This window comes from Typopeltis vanoorti, chromosome 23, assembly GCF_054136105.1.
Source record: "Typopeltis vanoorti isolate ZY-2024b chromosome 23, IOZ_Tvanoo_1.0, whole genome shotgun sequence".
Taxonomy (NCBI): domain Eukaryota; kingdom Metazoa; phylum Arthropoda; class Arachnida; order Uropygi; family Thelyphonidae; genus Typopeltis; species Typopeltis vanoorti.
This window is the reverse complement of record NC_143571.1, coordinates 96,644,801-96,667,179: the sequence shown is the minus strand read 5'-3', so window position 1 is coordinate 96,667,179 and position 22,379 is coordinate 96,644,801. Positions and strand designations below refer to the sequence as shown.

The following is a 22,379-nucleotide window of genomic DNA, read 5'->3' as shown; positions in this document are numbered from 1 at the left end:
GCCTTTGCAAAGAAATTACAACATAGACTAATATTAACTACCATCTTCCTATTCATTTGCTGCCTCCTATCCAGGAGGTTGATTACCATGATGTAACGGCATGTGGTGAAGATCCTCTCTCTTTCACATCATATCTTCCACATCATCATCATGTCAAAAGTATTCATGGCTGTAAATCCGTATGTTCGTGGGGTTGGTTTGCCTGTTCTGAGGGACAAAAAATCCGAGTTTCCTGGTGAAAAAACCCTCTTCTTCCATATCAGACCAGCTAACTTACTTTTCAAAAGAGACCAGATAAAGGTTCCTCATGTCATGGACAGGAATCAAACCTAGGTCTTTCCAACCAAAGGGCTTTGTCTTACAGACTGAGCTATGAAGGCTCTACAATATTAATATTTCCAGTATTTGGACACAATCAAATTTCCATCATCAGGGAACATAATATAATTACACACAGGTACTACACTGAGTAATGAGGCTGAAGCATTGCAAACTTAACATAAGCCTAAAGTCTTAAATAGTGTCCTTAGTAAGCTAAAATAGGTGTTCTTGGCTGTTGGAGTGAAGTGTGGAGGATGAGAGCTGTCCAAATTTGGAGCAGTGTCATGCAACCAAATTTATTGAGGTTTGGGTTGCTTCTTAAGGCAGAAGAGCAGATTCAAGGAATAGTCTCTCTTATTTATATTTGCTCAGGGTGGAGTAGAGTGGCCTGTGGTGGGTGTTCAAAGCATAGTCACCAAGTCATGATTGACTGTAGTGGTCTAAACATATATAGTTCTTATATTCAGTGATTCTGTTGTTGGCTGTTCTGTCTGGTTGGCCATAGTAGGATAGTTTACAACTGTAAGGACCTGGTAAACACCTGGCAGATCTAGGGACTGTGGCTCGTCTTTGATGGAGCAGATAAGGAATGCTTTGGACACCTGCCATAGGATATACTGGAAGAAGGTCACTGTAACAATCTTCATTGAATTTGTTTCTGCTTTATGAAGTTACCCTAACTTCAACAAATCAGTGGGAGGATCATCGTGGAAGGAATGGCATGAATGTGTGGTAAAGTTCAGCTATGTTATGCAAATATGATATGAATATGAATGGTATTGAACATAGTTATGTATCTGACAAAGGGGTGGAAATGTATGCTTTGGGTTCAGACCTTTTGAGTGTGTCTGGAGAGGAAAAAGAGTTATGCAATGAGACCAAGCAGATTGCATATCTAAGTGTAAGAAAAGGCCAGGTAGCAATTTATTATGTCTGTACACAAATGCCAGGAGCATTTGGGAACAAAGAGGTTGAGTTACTTCTGAATACATTTTGGCCTAAGATTGTTGGCATTAATGAAACCTAGCTATCAGAATCAGATGTTGTAGTGGAATTGAATGTGAAAGGTATAGTATTTTTAAAAATGGCAGATGGGGGGGGGGGGTACTACTAATGATATCAGACAACAACTTGAGTCCAGTTAGGGTAGAAACACGTGAAAGCAATAACGTCCCAGGTAGTGGTAAGGTTAAGGCTATCTGAAGTGGAAGCTAACAGAATAAAATACATGGTGAGATGTTGCTACAAACCAGGTGGTTTAGTTGCATGGAACGATGAAATGCATCGCTAAATTACCCTGATGGGTACTAAATGAGTGATCATTATTAGTGACTTTAATTATCCAAACATTGATTGGGTAGAAGAGTAATCTCATCACAAGAATTGAAGTAGAATTTATTAGGTTCTTACAAGACAACTTTCTCAAGTGACATGTGAAAGAAGGAACTTGAGATCAAAAGATGTTAGATTTGATCATAGCATCAGAAGTGGTATTTGTTAAGAATATGACTATTAATATTATCCAAACATTGATTGGGTAGAAGAGAAATCTCATCACAAGAATGAAGCAGAATGTATTAAGTTCTTACAAGACAACTTTCTCAAGTGACATGTGAAAGAAGGAACTCGAGATCAAAAGATGTTAGATTTGATCATAGCATCAGAAGTGGTATTTGTTAAGAATATGACTATTAATATTATCCAAACATTGATTGGGTAGAAGAGAAATCTCATCACAAGAATGAAGCAGAATGTATTAAGTTCTTACAAGACAACTTTCTCAAGTGACATGTGAAAGAAGGAACTCGAGATCAAAAGATGTTAGATTTGATCATAGCATCAGAAGTGGTATTTGTTAAGAATATGACTATTAATATTATCCAAACATTGATTGGGTAGAAGAGAAATCTCATCACAAGAATGAAGCAGAATGCATTAAGTTCTTACAAGGCAACTTTCTCAAGTGGCATGTGAAAGAAGGAACTCAAGATAAAAAAATGTTAGATTTGATCATAGCATCAGAAGTGATATCTGCTAAGAATATGACTATTTTACTACTGTTTGTGAGAGTGATCATGCTGTCTTTGTGGGAAATAAATAATTATATAGATGTTCTATTTAGAACAGGTTATGTGCTGTGAACTACAATGCTGGAAATTATGACCATCTTAGGAAAATATTATCTTTGGTCCCATGGTATCAGTTATTGAATAGGAAAGATATCAGCAATGCATTGGAATCTTTGAAAAAAGTTCTTAAATGAGGTAGTATCCGAATGTATGCCTAGAGTTTGAGGAATTAGTATGGTGGGAGTTAAATGGATGTGCAACCTTTATTAAGCAAGAGATCCACTGGAAGGAATATTGTGAGAATAGTTGGTAGTGGAGTTATGAAATATATAAGCACAAGTCAGAAAATTAAAGAATATTGTGTAGAAAACTGAAATAAGAGTATGCAAAGAAATTGGCTATGCAGACTAAAGCCAATCCAAAAGAATTTTATCCTTATGCTGCAAGTAAAAGAATGAATGTTGAAAGAATGAATAATTTTAGTGAATGCAGGTGGTACTTCAGTGTCAGAAGCTAATGAGATTGTTCAGTTAATGAGTGCTTAATTTGTCAAGATATATTAACCAGTGTGCAGTGCTTGCACTAGTTTTTGAAATTGAAATTTATTAAGACCGAAAAAGTGATACAAATGATAACATAATACAATAGTGATGCTTGTTACAGCAATACAAGTGATAATGGAACATAAAAAATATTAATACTGTATATGTTATAAATATAATGTAACCACTTAAAATATAATATCACCACTTGAACAATAATCTAGAGATTGATATGTTAAGGAAAAGTCTTATGACAATAAACAGGAAAAGGAAATATAAGGAGCTGTACAGTGTGTGTAATCAAGCGCTGTAGCCATACTGGTTACTAGAAAAATTAAGTGTAGGAGATAGTCACTACAAAATCAAATTATTATCTATGAGGGCTCACATAATATGGTATATACTTAGTCATGATATAGTAGAATCATAATTAGACATAATATATCAGTTACAATGATTTCTTATACATTTAAAATAAAAGTCACCTTAATAATATTCCCTTTAATACTTAGTGATATAACATCACGTGGCTTGTTCTATTTTTAATGATGTATTGTTAGTATTCCACCTTGTATTTTTTTTAAAAAACTGTTCTTGTAAGGCCACTGAAGTCAGACTGAAAATAAAATTTTGCTAATTAAATATCTTTCTTGTGTTTATGTGCTTATATTATTCAATCTTTATGTCACAAGTATTAATAATAATAATTCTCCTTAAAATATCAAATTTTAATCCTTCACGGGGAAAATGCCACCAAAATAACCGGTAAATTAGAAAAACTTTCAGTTATACAAGGTAGGTTACGAGCTATGATCAATTTTTTAAAAAAATGCCGTACAACAAGATTATTCTTGTTGTACGGCATTATAATATTTGCCGGAATACCAGCTTATCTTTAATCCACAACCAACTTAAAGCTGCTAAATGTGATCTTGCTATTAACAATCATCATATTTCTGATCTTCGCACCTATATTTCCACAAACTTGGATCCACATCTTTCGCACATAGTTCTAAATGTGGCTAAACGTTCTACTCAACGAGCATATAATAAACTAAGTCAACATCTAAACCGCAAATATGAAGCTCTTTCTTCTAAACAATTCAAGCCCTTCAAAACTTCAGATAATTGGATTGTCAATATATCCGGACGTCCTCTAACTGATAGCGAAACCCTCATCCTGTCATAATGACATGATTTTTCTATTGTTCCTAATAAGATACCATATCTAGATTTCCTAGTTAACATTGAATGGAATCTCAATCATCTAACTAGTGATAAAGCTAATGCTCTTCGCCTAGAAGTCGCTTCTTCTCTACTTAAGGCCAAACTTTCTCCTTCCAACATATCTCTTTCTGAAATGAAATCTTTACAGTCCTTTAGAAAAAACAATCACCAAAGCTGACAAGGGGAAAGCAACGGTAGTTACGGACTCTGCAAATTACAGAAGAAAACTTTCTCTTTTACTTAGAGATCACTCCACATATCAAGAAATTGATTATGATCCAACCAACACACAACTAAAGAAATTAAATTCTCTCCTAGATGAAGTCATCAGTTTAGATAGAGACACAATTGAAAGACTTGAAACTCATTTTGCAAGACCTCCTAGATTTTATGGTCTTCCTAAAATACATAAGATTGACTTTTCTCTTCATCCAATAGTAGATTGTATTGATTCTCCTACTTACCGTATAGCCAAATATCTAGCTAAATTATTGAAATCTCACATAGGCAACTGTAGTTCCTTTCTTAAAAACTCCTCAGATTTCTTAGAAAAATTGAAAAATATCTCATTGCAACTTACAGATTTTATGGTGAGCTTTGATATAGAATCTTTATATACAAATGTACCTCTCAAGGAGACATTAAAATTACTGGCTGACATCTTTCCAGAAGACATTATAAAACTATTCAATTTCGTAATACACTCTGGATATTTCTTATGTCAAAACAAATTTTACAGCCAAGTAGAAGGAACGGCCATGGGAAGTCCTCTCTCTCTCTCTCTCCTGCTTTAGCCAACTTTTATTTAGAACATCTAGAAAAAGTCCTCTTCTCGTCTATTTTCCCTCAACCATCCTTTTGGGTAAGATATATAGATGACATCTTTACTATATGGCCTCACAACAAAGACTCCTTACCTTCTTTTTTTTAAACGGTATCAATTCCTTACATCATCGTATAAAGTTTACTATGGAAAAAAACAACCAGTTATCATTTTTAGATGTTCTCCTCATCTGGTCACCTTCAAATACTCTTACAACTACAGTTTACAGGAAACCAACATTCACATGTTGGTATATTCTTAAAGAATCAGCCCATCATCCTTGTCAAAAAACAGGAATCATAAAATGTCTAATCAGAAGAGCCAAAACTAATTGTTCTACTTCTAATTTTCTACAGAAGGAACTTTTTACTATCCAACAATACATGAAACTCAATAGCTTTTCCGAAAAGAGTACACAACATCTCGATTCTTATAATCCATCACTAAACAACAAAGATTCAATACGTCGAGTTCCAATTCCATACATCTCTGGGATTTCAGAACCTATCTAAGAATTCTGAAGAAATGAGTTAACAGCTACATATTCACATATTAACAAATTATCTTCCCATTTTCCTTCTCCTAAAGACAAATGCTCAACTATGCCTCTTCCTGGAGTTTATCAAATTCCCTGCAACTGTGATTTCTTCTATTTTGGACAAACTGGATGCTCTCTTGAAAAAAGAATCCAAGAACATCAATCCTCCATTCATCACAACAAACCTGAAAAATCTGGATTGGCTCAGCATGGGATTGAAACTAACCACAACATCCTTTGGTCAAAAACTCGCATCTTACATAGATCCCGCTTTAAATTTGAATGTTTATTCAAAGAAAGCGTAGAGGCGTTACTCCATCGTCCTAACATGAATCGGAATGACTGTATATCTGTATCAAAAATCTGGGAAAGTTTAATCAGGATAACTCATTAATTCATATCAATTTTGTTATTTAATATTATCAATTGCTATCTTTATTTCAATCATGTCTCTGCTTAATAATATTCCCTTTAATACTTAGTAATATAACATCACGTGGCTTGTTCTATTTTTAATGATCTATTGTTAGTATTCCACCTTGTATTTTTTTTTTAAAAACTGTTCTTGTAGTGCCACTGAAGATGGTCTGCAATTTTCAGACTGAAATATTTGGCTAATTAAATATTTCTTGTGTTTATTTTTTATTATTATTATTATTTCGGGCGACTCCAGGAGTCCTTAGACTCATCGAGGGAGGCCCTAAACATCATGTCCACACAACTATGCGATTACATTCTCACAGTATCTATCATACCTTGTCTTGAACTCGTTCACCGTCATAGCACCCACAACAGACTCTGGCAGCTTATTCCACTCATTTACCACTCTAAAAGTAAAGAACCCAGCTCTAACACCCCTGCTAACCACACTCTTGCCCAGCTTCCATAGGTGTCCCCTAGTTCTCCCACCACCAGTCCTGATCTCAAAAATATCCTCTGAATTAATCCTATAGAATCCCTTTAGCAATTTGAATGTCTCAATCATATCTCCCCTCCTCCGCCTATCAACTAGTTTCTGCAACCCACAAATCTTCAACCTGTTCTCATATGGTTCATTCCATAGACCTGTTATCATCTTAGTCACTCGCTTCTGGATCCTCTCCACCTCCTCCCCATCAAGAAGGAACCGAGGTGACCAAATCTGGGCACAGTAATCGAGATGAGGTCTTATCAAAGATGAGGTTTACGTGCTTATATTATTCAAAAGTCACCTCTTAATCCCATGAGGTAGTCTCTCAATCTTTTTCTGAAGTTACTGACTTTATTTCATTTGAGTTTATTGTAGCTGCTTGTTGCTAGTTATTCAAAGGATTTAAGAAAAAATTCTTTGTTTGCCTTGGGAACTGCTAGCAAGTTTTGGCTATGGCATAAATCATAGTCTACATTATGTACAGAAAAATGTACAGTTATTTCTTTCATATAATATACAGCAATAAAGGTAGTTTCTGTAATGGCAAAATATAAATATAATAAATGGCAAACAAGTCATTTGGTGAATATGTGAAGTCAGTAATGGTTAAAGCTCTAATTACTCTATTTTGTATTCAAAAGAAGTAGATTGTTGTAGTGATCTTCACCCAAACAGGTGATATCATATTGCAGTGAATAATTTACCCAAGAATAGTACTTGTATAACCATCTTAAATATGCTTCATTTAAGAATTTTTAACATAATACAGGGTGTTTCAAAAAGAATGACCCGATTTCAAATAATTATATTTAATAATGAAAATGGGGTACAGTTACAAAATAAATTACCAAGTACGAAGTAAGGGCTAAAGTTTCACTCACCACAATTACAAATGTTCAATGTACCCTCCACCTGCTGCAATGGACAACATCAAGCCGATAGCTGAATTCATTCCAAACGCGTCTGAGAGTGTCTTCTGTGCACAGAATTTACTGCAGCCGTGATTCTGGTTCTGAGCTCATCCAAGTCAGCGGGTAATGGAGGAACATAAACACAGTCTTTTACATATCCCCATAAAAAGAAGTCACAAGGTGTTGATGTCTAGAGATCTTACAGATTAGCGCAAAAATCTGTTTTTTGTCACTTACACGAAGAGCTTCCACCGGTTGCAATCTGTATGGCTTCATAAGTAAATGCCGTCATAACACATGCCAAACAGTCACATGAGGGATGGTAAGTTCTCGGCTAGCACAACGAGTGGACTTGTGTGGGCTTCGCTGAAAAGCCTCTTGAATTCGTTGCACATTCCCCCTCTGAGGTGCGTGGTCATCCAGGACTCTTTTCCTTACATAAACACCCTGTTTCTTGAAATTGTCGATACCAGCGACGAATGTTTTTGTCCAGTGGTGGATCAATTCCGTAACGTCATCTAAACGCACACTGCACCGTAAACACGGACTCAGTCTTGCTAAATTCGAGAACACAAAACTCCTTCTGTTGACTAGACGCCATCTTCTCATTAACTAAGCGTAGCGGCTATTTTGGGCGCTAGTAGTGGCATCTAGCAGTCGTCATATCAAACTCTGGGCCAAGGCTGTTCACATGGTACGTCGCATTCATTTGTGGTTCGTGGTTGCATAGATATACAATTTTCAAATCGAGACATTCTTTTTGAAACACCCTGTATATCATGTTATTTATGAACCTCAGCTTGCTTGTTACAAATGAGATATAGGAGTTCCATTTCAAATTGCTGTCAATATGGAGGCCAAAATCCTTGAGCGATTTTTTACTAAGCTACAGGTACGATTTGGATATCGCTACATTTCGTTTCATGCCCTTTTACAGTTATATTGTGATCTAGGTTGTCTGTTAACATCAAGTGTGTGTGTGTGTGTGTATATATATATATATATATATATATATATATATATTTATTTTATTTAGTTTTATTGGTATTAATTTTAAAGCCGTTTTGCTAAACTAGTTAGTGTCATCATAGTTGATCTGATTTTCTAGATCCTCAAGGGTTGTTTCAATATATATTAGTGCTGTCTTCAGCGAACAGTATCATTTTGCCAAAGTTTGTACTAGCACAGACCATTAACATATATTAAAAATAGGATGGGTCCCAGCGCCCAACCTTGTGGGACTTTGTATTTTATTATTTTTGTTGTGCTATTGAAGGTGCCATAGTTGGTATATTGTTCTCTGTTATTGAAATAGAATTTGACCCAGTCACCAGTAACCTCTCTAATGCCATATCTAAACATTTTCAGAAGTAGTAGTCACGATGCACACACACACACAGAGTCGAATGTTTGGGTGCTTAAGGGTCAAAGCTGTATAACTGAGAGGAGACCTCCACATAGCCTTTAAAGGAATGCGGAGAACCGACCAGGGCTTCTGACCTAATGTCCAATCCTCACCTTCTTGTGGTGCACCCTGTTGGGTATCTACTTTGATACTGAACGAACGAGGATGGGCTGGCAATTTGGGATTTAGCCGACCAAATTGTATTCTTATTGGTTAAACCAAAATAAAAAATGATGGTACAACATGACAAAATTTCATGCCGGCTGGGGCGTCGCCCAGTTAAACAAGGCCCCCGTTGTTTTCGCCAGGGAACCAGGGCGAACAGCGAAAAGTCAGCTACTGGAACAAATCTGAAAACAAACCCCAACTCAACATCACCAGAGTTAAAGATCGGTACTATCAACGTAAGAAGCCTGAATGGCAAAGAAATGGAGCTAGCTGAGGAATTAGATAAGTACCAGATCGACATAATAGGGGTGACTGAAACAAAAAAGACCAAAACTGGTGAGATCTTTCTGAGCAATAAATACAAAATGTTATATTCAGGCAATAACAATCAAGGAAAAGAAGGAGAACACAAAATACGAGGCTAATCTTCTTGAATGGCAGTCAGTCTCAAGTAGAGTAATGTGGGCAAATATGAGAATGGGGAACTGAACAATGAGACTTATTTGTGCCTATGGTCCCACAGAAAGTTCTACTAAGGTAGAAGTGGAGGAATTTTTTGAGGCTTTAGAAAAAGCAACTGACACAATGAAAAAGGAAAAGTTGGTCCTTGTTGGGGATCTAAATAGTAGAGTAGGAAATGATTGTGAGACATACAGAAATATTTTGGGAAAATTTGGAGAAAAGAGCAAAGCTAATAATAATGGCAAATATCTGTTGGATTTCTGCTCAGGACATGGACTGGTTATTACTAACACCGTGTTCCAACATAAAAATGTGCACAAATTCACATGGAGAGAAGAGGCTAGGAATAAGAAAAGTCTCATTGACTATGTTATTGTTGATAGTGATGTTTTCTCCCTGGTGCAGGACACCAGAGTGTACAGAGGATTTGAAATTGGAAGTGATCACTATTTAGTCTTGAGCAGGATAAAATTGAATTTCATATTGAAAAGAATAACATGTACGAAAGTTTTAAAGCGAATAAAAGTGAGCAGCTCTCAGATGTAAACTGTAGACTAAAATACAGAAATATTATTGAAAAGAAAATGAAAGAGTTTGAGAACAGGAATCAAACCTTGGAGATTCAGTGGCAAACTCTGAAGGAAACATTGATTGATTCTGCCAGAGAGGCATGTGATGAGGTTGTGTGCAAAGATAAAAAAATCAGAACTCCCTGGTGGACACAGGAAGTTAAACAGGCAGTGAAGGAAAAGAAGAAAGCATATCAAAAGTTCCTGGCAAATAAGTCAGCTTTTACTCTTACAGAATACAGAGACAAATGTAAGAAAGCTAAACAGTGTGTAAAACTAGCTAAACAAAAGTCATGGGAGGACTTTGGCAAGAATATAGAAAATAAATATCAAGAAGGTGGCAAAATATTCTGGAGATTGTTGAAGAAGCTTAGGAATGGAGGAAAGAGTGCTGTAAAAGGAATTAGAGATGATAAAGGTGAAATGAAAACAGGAGAAAAAGATATCCTTGAAGTATGGAGTAATTACTTTGAAAAACTGCTAAATGAAACAAGCAGTGATGACAGCACAGTGATAAAAAACACTGACCAGGCATGCAGTCAGGAATACATATCCATACTTGAAGTAGAAAAAGCCATCAAAGGCTTGAAATGTGGAAAGGCAACAGGAGTAGATGATATTCGACCTGAAATGCTGAAGTATGGTGGTATAAGAGTCTTACAGTGGCTGCACTGCATAGTTCAGAAAGCCTGGACAGAGGGACGAATTCCCGATGATTGGAGTAGAGCTCTCATAGTACCCATATATAAAAAGGGAAATAAAACTGAATGTGAGAATTACAGAGGTATTTCCCTACTGAGTGTTCCTGGCAAGATCTATGCAAGTATACTTGAGAAACGGTTGAGAAGAATTGTGGAAGAAAAGCTTGGTGAAGAACAAGCTGGATTCAGGCCAAATAGAGGCTGTCAGGATCAGATCTTCACTTTACGACAAATAGTCGAGAAAGCATGGGAATATAACAAAGATCTGTATTTAAGTTTTGTCGATTTGGAAAAGGCATATGACAAGGTGCCAAGAGAGAAGCTATTCAATACGCTGCAGTTATATGCTGTCAATGGGGCATTATATCAAGCAATACTTAGTCTTTATTTGAGTTGTGAGTCAGCAGTTAGAATTGAAGGAAGTACAGGAAGATGGTTTAATGTTAAGTTGAACCATCTTCCTGTTTAAATCTGGTGTGAGACAAGGATGTACATTATCCCCTCTGTTATTCATTATCTATATGGATCACATTATGAAGGAATGTGGTATTAAACCTGATATCAAAATTGGAGATGTTAATGTCAGCTCTTTGCTTTATGCGGATGATGTTATACTTCTAAATAAATCCGCTACAAGTCTGCAAGATTCTCTGACTAAATTGAATAGCTGTTGTAATAGATATGGTATGAAGGTCAGCAATAAAAAGACAAAGACAATGAAAATAGGCAGAATCATTGAAAATGTCAACTGTGTTGTGAATGGAGAACCTGTGGAACAAGTAAAACATTTCAGCTACTTAGGCACAATTTTTACTGAAGATGGTCAACTAAATATAGAAATAGACAACAGAATCAGCAAAGCTGATATCGTGGGAAGTCAATTGAATAAATTCATATGGAATAAGAAAGAAATTAGTCGGAACACTAAATTAGCTGTATACAAGACTGTGTTCAAACCAATTTTAACTTATCGATCTGAGAGCTGGGTCAGAAGTAAAACACTTGACCAAAGACTAGAGACCGCAGATATGAGAGTCCTGAGAAAGATTAGAGGCGTGAACAGATGGCATCAATGGCAATATCATATTAAAAATGAGGATATTAGGAAAGAACTTGACATTGTCAGCATCCAGGAATGCGTTAGCAGAGATAATCTCAGATGGTATGGTCACTTAAATAGAATGGGAGAGGAAAGATTAGCAAAACAAGTGTTCTCTGCCAGGTTGGCAGGAAAACGACCCAAAGGAAGACCAAGATATAGGTGGATTGATATGGTACAAAGTGCCTTAGAAGATAGAAATGTAAGATCTGATAATGTTGGAGTCTTGACAAGTAACAGACTGATTTGGAGGAAAATTGTAGATAGGAAGTTAGTAATGATGTAATTTTTTCATGTAGTACTGTCATATCCTGTACACCCCTTGAGAGTACATGGCAGTAATTTGATGATGATGATGATGATATCAAGAAAATTGGCTACTGTGTACATTCCTTTATTTATCCCACTATAAACTCCTTTTATGGAACTGCAATAGTGCTTTTTACTTATTGAATCCAGATATGAACTCATATTGATTAGGTGCATTACAAGATATGGAATTTAGTGAGCTATTTAATCATTTATTGGGATTTTAATAACCTTTGGGACTGTAACTAACATAATATTGGTCTGTAATTTCTGATTTCATTTCTGTTACAGAAGAACTGAAGCAATGTTTAAGTGTTCTATAAATTTTCCTTGTTCAAAAGATTTATTAATAATTTAGGATTGAAAGAGAGATTAAATTTGACATGATTGAGAAAGAAAGAGTAAAAGTGTTGAACATAAGAATAGTATGACTGGTGTAATGAATGAAGATTTGGCTGTAATGAGGGAGATAGCTTGATTATGCAGAGTGATACACAGGACAAAGCAGGAGCTGGAGTGAATGCAGAAATGTCTGACGAGTAGGTCAGCTGATAACAAAGAAAGAAGTGCAATAAGAGAAATGAGAGCTTGACCTAGAGAGAAAGAAAAATTAAGGAGCAAGTCTTGTACGGTGATTTAATCATAAAAGGTGTGATCGACAAGAGATGACAAAATCATTCCTTCTGGGTGTGAAAATTAATGATGTCTGTGAGTCTATTAGAGCACAAAAGGGTGGGGTGAAAGAGATGATCTTATTAGCCAGAACGAATGATTTGAAAGGAGAAGAGAATGACATGAGAGAGGACATGAAATCATTACTGGAAGTAGCTAAAGAAAACAGTGAGAAAGTTAAGATAGTGAGTCTGTTGCCAGTGTATCACAGTAGAGCTGAGGAGGGCCATAATAGCAAATGACTAGATGTATAGGTTATGCAGGAGGAGTGGTGTGGAGTGAGTTTGACAAGAAGGATGGTTTGCAACTGAATGGATTTGGTACTCAGAGACTGGAAAAAGTGTTGAATGAAGTGAAATTGGTTGTGCAGAATCAGGGATTCTAGAGCTTTTGGCAGAAGGGGGTGGGAGCTGTTGAGTGGATATGCAGACATCAGTGAGACAGTTGAGTGTAAGAATGTATATAATATACCTAAATTAGTACCACTGGTAACAAACCAGAATGAGATATTCAGTAAAAAGCTTCAGGATAGCGGTGAGCCTAAGGGACTTTTGCACTTTATGTACACTAGTCAGAACAAACAGGGAGAATTTTTGGCATTGGTTAGTTCATCCTGGCCAAAGGTTATTGGCAATGAGACATGGCTAACAGAAGATGATATAGTTACTGGGATAGAATGTGAAAGGTATAGTGTGTTCAAGGAGAATAGAGAAAAGAATGGGAGAGGAGTGTTATTGAAGATAGCTGATGAACTGCAACCAAAGAGAGTAGAAGTTCAACTACAGGCCAGTGAAAATAGCACATTTAAGGCTATCTAGTGTGAGATAGAGGCCAGTAGAATATACAGTTGGATGGTGCTATAGACCATGGAATGAAAAAGATGATGGAGATAGTATGCATCAGCAAATAAACTCAGTGAGTGGAGGACAGATAATTATTATGGTGGATTTCAAGTGTGGGAACATGGGAGGAAGGAAATGGATTTTATGCAGTTACTAAGGGATAATTACCTGAGACAGCACATGGGAACGGATATATAGGGTTGGCGAGATGGATAGGACAGTTGTTGGAGAGATATCAGAGAGTGCTTTATTCAGAAGTAGAGTCCAAAAGAAGGCCTGTGGCTAGTGATGTGCAGCAGGGTCTGTTTTAGGACCACTACTGTTTAATTTGTACCTTAACAATAGAGGAAAATAATCTGAGAGGAACTGTTAAATTATTTTTTCCTGATGATGTAAAGTTGGGTAGAGCAATAGTTAATACAGATGATGTCAAAGGAGAATGGATGCCATTTTAATGTGGCAAAGTATAAGGTTTATGCATTTTGTCTTGAAAAGATTACTAGCTATATACCACATTGGCTGAATTGTACTCCAGGAAATTGACGAAACCAGTGACTTTGGAGTGTTAGTGGATGGGGAGTTAAAGTTTAGGGGACACATGGCTAAAACAGCTCATCAGATTACTTTGTTACTGAAGAATACTTTGACAAGCAGAAACAAGCAGGTTATTGTTCCTCTTTATCGAGCTTTGATAAGACCCCATCTTGACTACTGCATGCAGATCTAGGTACCAGGGTTTCTTGGTGATGAGGATGGGGTGGAGAGGTTCCAGAGGCAAGTGACCAAGATGGTAGCAGGTCTATGGAATGAACCTTACAAGAACAGGTTGAAGTTACAGAAAGTGATTGATAGGCGGAAAAGGACTAATATGATTGAGACATGCAATTTGCTGAGGAGATTTTATAAGATTAATTCAGAGGAAATTTTTCATATAACTGATTATATTTTTCCCTTATATAATTATCCCTCATATAACTGATTTGCATCTGATAATGGGAGAACTAGGGACCATTCATGGAAACTGAGTAAGAATGTAGTTATCAAGGGTGTTAGAACTAGGTTTTTTGCTTGGAGAGTGATGAATAGGTTGATGACGGAGTCTGTTGTGAGTACATTACTGTGAATGAGTTCACAGCAAAGTATGATAGATGCTGCGCAAATGTTGGATAATTCTTAACATGTTTAGGGTCTCCCTCGATCAGTCTAAGGACTACTTGGAGTAGCCCATAATAATTATAATGTGTAAAGAACTTATGTGTAATTATAATATGTAATTTTTTGACATTTATATGATCACATCCCATTTTTTCTGTTTTTTTAATCCGATTACACTTCTTACCTCATTCTCATTTACTGCGTATACATATATCGAATTCTTAATCCACAGAAGGTCACTCACATATTTTATTCTGTCTATAGAATCAAAATCACAACTGCCATAGTTTGTAGTGGCTATTCATTTCATTAATTACAGCAGCAACATTGTTGCCCTCTGGAATTCATGTTTTCTGCTTTGTATTACCAATTATTTATCATGTTAGCCAACCTCTGTTCTTTACTTTTATCGCTCATACAATAAAGAAATTTTGTTAAGAGATAAGAGATACCTGTAAGTATTTAGCAAAATTTTTATACTTGTGTTCAAACATTAAATTGTAGGGATTTTTCCTATGCTTATAATATAGTTTTTTTGGGGAGTTTTTTCACTCATATTTTTTAGCTCATCTGTTATCCAGTGTATGTGAAGATCCTTTTTAGCAGTAATTATTTTATGATATTGCAATTTGTTGTCTACATATTTAATCATTTTGATAAATTCCTCATATAACTGATGATTTGCATCTAATAGATCATTTTGAGACAGTTGATAATATTTATGTATTTTTCAAATTTATTATAATTCGTGCCAATTTCTAATTTTTCATGCCTACCTACACTTTGCTAAAATAGTCTGAAAGGATACCTCCAGCCATTTTGTTTTGTAATAAATATGTAATCAGTACAACTTACTGAGTTTACTTCTCTTGTTTTGCGATCTGTGTATGCAAGATACCCATGTGAAAATAATAAATTTTTGCTATTATTCTACATAAATCCAAATTCATACCCCCCCCCTTCACTAGTATAATATTATGTTTTAAGGTCTTTATGACATTATTTAGCTCTGTTAGAAAAATATCAACTGGGTCATGTGCGTGGTATATAGCAAATGTGAATATATTCTTTACTGTGTCATAAATGATTCGTTTTAGCACTGTGCATGATTCCAGTTGAAAATGAAAAGTATTTTTCCTAGCATACTGATTTAATCTCCACATGAACGATTATACTTACAACATTCATAATGCGTATCATAATTAAAAAGAGAATATTGATCAATTTCAAGTTGTTTGATTCATATTTCATTTACTACTAGTGCAACTATATATCATTAGATTTCTGAGAAAAATAACATAAAATTATCAAAATTTGACATTAACCTAATATTTACACAATATAAGTTTAACATTGTTTGACATTCTTAGATGAATTTGAAGTAGTATCAAAATTTTTTTACAGAAGTTATATTATACAGATTTTTACAGTTGACAGTCGCACCAAGAACTAGATTATTCGTGTGTTCTGTTGAGTTCATTTTGGTCAGAGTTCTTTCAGTTGTTCACAGATAGATATAGATTTCATTGCCTTCATTGAGGTCATCAGGTGTTTTTATCCATATCACTTTTGTGTTGTCATCCTTTCTCATGAACAAATTATCATCTCTTATCCACACCTACTTTACTGTGCCACTTGCTCTCTTTTGTTTTCCTTGATAAAGAAGTTGCTTATTACATTTTGTCAAGTGATCATTTATATAGACATGCACAATCTTTAACTGTTCATCAAACTGTTGGGCTGAAATCTTGAGCATCCATTTACTTCTAACATTTTTGTTCACTAATTGAATGATAACTGGCTTGGTATCTGTTTTCCTGCTAGTGGGTATTCTGTGAGCATGCACAATGTCGTCCTTTTAATCTCCGAGTAGATTCACCAGTTTTTCAGTGATAGTGTGCGTAATTTTATTACGAGCTTGTGGTAAACCATCTATTTTAATATTGTTCTTCAACTTAGAGCACTGCTGCATTTCATTGACCTCCCATTTCATTCATTTGTACTTTCAGTAATTTATTTTCATATGCTAGTTCTGCATTGTTATTAGACGACTCCTTGATTAGGTTTTCATTGCATTCTGCCTTATTCTTTAAATTCGAATGCAGGCAAAGCTGTACTCCAGCGATTACTTTAAATCATTTATTTCAGCTTTAAATAATTTTTTCAATTCCCATCTTATTGTGGAGTTATCTCCTTTTAATTTCTACTAATAGCATTTAGATCTTATATAAATCCAAATTTATATCCCCCACTGGTATAACATTGTCATGTGCTAAAGCCTCTATGACATTAGTATGTTATTTTCAACCACAAAATTAATTTAATATGATAACTGAACTGGGTTTTATTGGTCGGAGTTTGATACAACTAGTAACCAACTAGTTTTGCCACATTAACCAATGGCTTCATCTGGGTTTTTGGTGAACATACAAATATAAACTTAAAAGAAAAAGCTTTGATTATGAATCAATACATAACTGTAAAAATACTGAATGCATAGGAACCGTTATACAATATAAATACGTGGAGCACTGTTGTCACATGATCAGTCATTGTTCAGCAGGTGCGCCCTATAGTTAGCTGCAAAATTAAACTCTGATGTGTTGAGAGATCTTATAAGCGATTTCCAAATGTCACATAGGGATCATCCCCTGGTTTCTGTTCAGGGTACCTTGTGATTGGATTACCACTGTGGCTTCTTTCATGTTGCAGGAGCTGTAGTCATCATCTATGTATGGCATAGAACTTCTATCCCATTCATTGTTGTGGTGAATGTTGGAAAAATGGAATGCCAACTCTGAACTGTCCTCTCTGTTGTTGGAGTGTCTATGAAAGTTTTGAAGTTCAGAGGACACATTGCAAAGGTTGTTAAAACATCTCAGAGAATTGCTGCATTGTTGAGGAGGACATTGGCCACAGGAGATGTTGGGCAAGTGTGTTGATACCAATGTATAAAGCTTTGTTCAGACCACATCTGGACTCAGATCTGAACACCCGGATTTGAAGGTGATGAGGTAACCTTGGAGAGGGTGTAGAGATGGATATCAGGACTGTACAGTGTTGATTATGAGGACAGACTGAGGCTACAAAGTTTGGTGGATAGGAGGGGGGGGTGATCAAGACATTTAAACTGTTGAAGGGTTATTATTGTATTAACAGTGAGGAGATTTTTCATATGGTAGAATGAGGGAAAGGAGCAATTAGAAGGGGACATCCCTGGAAGTTGCAAAAGGGTGGGCTGAGTGGTTAGTGTATCCGCTCTCCGGCCAAAAGGCTGCAGGTTCAAATCCTGCCATGGATGCTTGTGATTGTGTGTGAAAATATTAGTGGTGGAGGTGAGCAGTAGATGGCATTGGTGTATTTGCAGTTTGTTTTAGTTGGTGAATTAAGTAGTGGAGACAATTGTAGATGCCCTCCCTCGATGAGTCTTTGGACTCCCTGGAGGTGTCACATAAATAATGTTTTTTTACATGGAGAGTGGTAGGAGCATGGAATGCATTGCCTGAGAAGGTGGTGAACATGCAGGCTGTTGATGAGTTTCAGGAGTGGCATGATAGACTTTGTGTTGACCTCTCACTATGAGGCTAGTGACTCCATGGAAGTCAGGAAAATAATCATCTGTGGAACAGTTCAAAGGACACTGAATAAAAAAAACAAGATGAGAAACTCAACTAAAATTTTATAAAGTAATGGAGTAACTATTATATGGTTCAGAAACATGGACTGTTAAAATGAAAGGTGAAAGTATTATAAAAATTAAAGATAGACAAATAGAAGAAATAAAAAGGATACAGCTTAGTTGAATGAAAGATATCTTTAAAGGTGATAATCCATATGATAACTCTATTATATGGTTCAGAAACATGGACTGTTAAAATGAAAGATGAAAGTATTATAAAAATTAAAGATAGACAAACAGAAGAAATTAAAAGGATACAGCTTAGTTGAATGAAAGATATCTTTAAAGGTGATAATCCATTATTTTGAAGAGGAAAGCTTTTGATCAGTGTGGCTTATCTGTAATTACATATGGCAGTTGAAATCCTGAACTTAAAATATGATTCAGAAATTGAAAGTTACCTAGAGAAGAATGGTAATGAAAATGCTTGGTATAACACTTAAAGATAGGGTGCCCTCTCATTTGAAGAACAAACATACAGGACATCATCAGTTAAATTATGCATTGGAGTGTAATGGAGATTGGCTGGACTGGCCTAAATTATTGACAGAATGGAGACCTATGGATTGGTAGTAGACAAAGGGGAAGAACAAGAAAGAGATAACAAGATGAAATTGTTAGGATTGCTGGAATGCAATGGAGGAGAAAAACTGAAAATATAATGGAATGGAGAAGACCTTTGTCCACCAGTGGGCTGATTCAGGTTGAAGTGCTAATATTGTTTTTAAACAGCAGAGAAAGAAAGAAATGAGAGTGAAAGCCAAGAAATACATGCTGTTATATTCAAGGCTTTGAATTTGGGGAACTTAGTTATGTGTTTTGATTCGTTGTTTACCATAGTGATAATAGCCTGTACATGGCAGTATTTGGGATTGGGGCTCCAAACTGGAACATGTTGCTCACTCTGAAGAAACAGTTTCCTGCCTGCAAAGTCATTCCAATGGCCTCAGCCCAGCAAGATTATTTGTTAGCTGGCCCAAAATCCTCCTGATTCTTTGCCATCTACTTTCAGGTTCGGTTCTTTATAAAGAATAAAGTGTGAAAGCCAAGAAATACATGCTGTTATATTCAAGGCTTTGAATTTGGGGAACTTAGTTATGTGTTTTGATTCGTTGTTTACCATAGTGATAATAGCCTGTACATGGCAGTATTTGGGATTGGGGCTCCAAACTGGAACATGTTGCTCACTCTGAAGAAACAGTTTCCCGCCTGCAAAGTCATTCCAATGGCCTCAGCCCAGCAAGATTATTTGTTAGCTGGCCCAAAATCCTCCTGATTCTTTGCCATCTACTTTCAGGTTCGGTTCTTTATAAAGAATAAAGTAGTTCTGCAGCCTGCAGAACTACTTTATTTCTGTATCCTCAAATGGGAAAAATTCTTGATTCCTCCAGTGAGTTTAGCATGTCTTAAAGGGTGTAATCTACACTGGTTGATGGTGAGATGGAACCTTACTCTTGAAACCAAAAATGGCAGCTGCCATTTCAGGCAACTAATAAGTAAGTTGGTCATATGTCACTGGACATTGCAAGTCATCTGACCTAGAAATTTATTTAAAATTTATTCATATTAATATTTATAAAAGAAGAATTCCTTTTTAAATATCCATTTATGCATTTAAATAACTGTAAAATAATGAAAGAAAATATTTAATGTTATTAAATCTTATGTTTCACTTTTATTTTCCAGCTGCTTAATTATTACAGATTCCCATTTATTCTTACTGAGAGAAGCTTCTCACAAAAAAGGTTTTGCTCATATTGTGTCCAGACATCCTCTTTCTTCCATAGTCAAAATAACAAGTAAACGGAAGCAGCCAGAATTTATCACATTTAAGTATGGCTATCAAAGTGCCAGTTCTGGTGGTGAATATATCATTACAAATATGGACCGTTTATTAATACCAAAGGCTTCTTCTGCTATACCTATTATAAAAGACCATATTGTGAATACTTTACAAAATAGTGAAAGGTAAAATTGCTTATAGCAATACAGCACTAAATGTGAACTATCAAGTTAGGCTCTACCTAGTCCAGGAAAACTTTGAATCCTCCATTGTGTGTTGCCCACAATCTATGGCAACTAACTGCCAGTATTCTGTACCGTGTTGTGAACAAAATATGTGTTGGACCTTGAAAAACTGACAGAATCACTACAAAGTCATTGTTCAGACTTAAACTAGGACTGATCTGTGTAAGCAAAGATATGTGTCGTGTTTGTATAATAAGATTTTATTGTAAATATGAATGATTGAAAGGAAAGTTTTGGCTGTACATTTAAAAGCTCTTTGGGTGACACTAATTATTTTTTAATAAAAACTATTAGCAGATACTCTTCTAGATCATTATTGTTATGTATATAGGTCATTATGCTTTTAAAGAATCTACAGTTTATAGCCTAAACATATATAGCACTCAGTTTTTCAGGAGACTTTTTTTAAATGCTTTGTCCATGACAAATTATAACATGATGTACAAGCCTAGGAAATAGTAAAATTAAATTATAAAAAGTGGGCTATTTATTCTTCCTGTTGCTTTATATAAAAATACAAATGAATATACAATATCTGATATGAAATTTTATGGAAAATGAAAACTAAAGCTATAATGTTTAATAAATCCCATTTATAAGAATGGGAACCATTATAAATATATCAAATGAAGCTACCCACAATGACTCTTCTATTATAATCCAATATATTTTTAACATAAAGTAGTCGAGATTAAGAATGTGGTATTTTTATTATTATTATTATTATTTTAAAGGTATACTACAATAGAGATCAGGGCTGTACTTATGCACAGGCACATGAGGCTGTAGCTGGGGAGGCTCTGAAAAATTAGGGCCAATTTAAGAGCTCCAAACAATAAGTGGGGATCCTGGAGCACTCTAGTGCCTTGGGTCCCATCTGCCTCAGGAAAAGTGTAAGTACAGCCCTGACAGAGATGTGAATTTTTTTTTTTTTAATAATGACCCAACACATGAAAGGTCACAAAATGTATAATACAGCAGTACGCTATGTGAGTTAAGTGATTAAGGAGAAAGATGTGATTTATTGATAAAATGTGATCTTTTAAAGAGTTAGAGGTTTTACTCAGTGGGAAAAACAGTATGGTGGAAAACTGTTCCAAAAAAATGTATATTTAGGCTTAGATGCTGGTTTATACTCATGGTGCAGTTTAATGGAATAATTACAGCACAAAGAGAAACCTTCTATATTTAATAAATATAGAAGGTTTAATCATTTCAGTATTTCATTTCTGTCACAGAGACATCTCCAGGAATACAATATTAAGGCTGTAATAACACACACAACAAACAATAAGTGGAAGAAATGAAATTAGACTATATGAAGACTAAAGTCTTATGAGGGGGCTCTATTGGGGATAACCTTAGATATTGGGCAGGAGGTCTAAAAATTAAAGTTTCCTAAATCTTGGGAAGTTGAATGCAACCATCCTTTTCTTTTAGTGTTATACAGCGGTCAGCATTCGTTTTAGACAAATTATAGACTCTACAACCATGTTAGAAATAATAATTTTAATTTCCTGACATTTCATCCTTCATATTAAGGTCATCATCTGGAGTATACACACACACACACAGAGACAATTACATTTCACACAGTATGCTAAAGAGACAATGATTTGATCAACAGTTATTCTACTGGCCTGAACTCTAGTGAAAAATTAATTAAATTAAATTAAAATTAAATAACTACATCAAAGCTATATTCTATTTAAGACAGGGAAAATTGTTTTTCCTATAGATAGTTTTATTACAGCAAATGATGTCCTAATTTAACATGAGAATTATATTATATTTAAGATCCTGGATTACCTATAGTCCTATTTATAATTAACTCTTAGGGAGAAAGGTTATGTGGGTAGAATATGTGTCTTCCATATTCTTGGGATTTTTAGACCATCATTATTGTTAAGATTAGGGTGGTTGATAAGAATTTCACGCACCTCCTTAAA

General features: G+C 35.4%; 1 protein-coding gene across 2 annotated transcripts in view; it reads left to right on the top strand.

Moving 5' to 3' along the window:
* Window positions 1-20,894, top strand: part of TBC1D23 (TBC1 domain family member 23) — a 417,318-nt gene extending 396,424 nt beyond the window's left edge. For both annotated transcript variants that reach the window (XM_090412602.1, XM_090412603.1), the window contains exon 16: window positions 20,089-20,894. In XM_090412602.1, coding sequence (XP_090268728.1) covers window positions 20,089-20,374 — 286 coding nt within the window. In that variant the 3' untranslated portion in view covers window positions 20,375-20,894. The remainder of the gene's footprint in view (window positions 1-20,088) is intronic.
* Window positions 20,895-22,379: the final 1,485 nt, after the last annotated feature.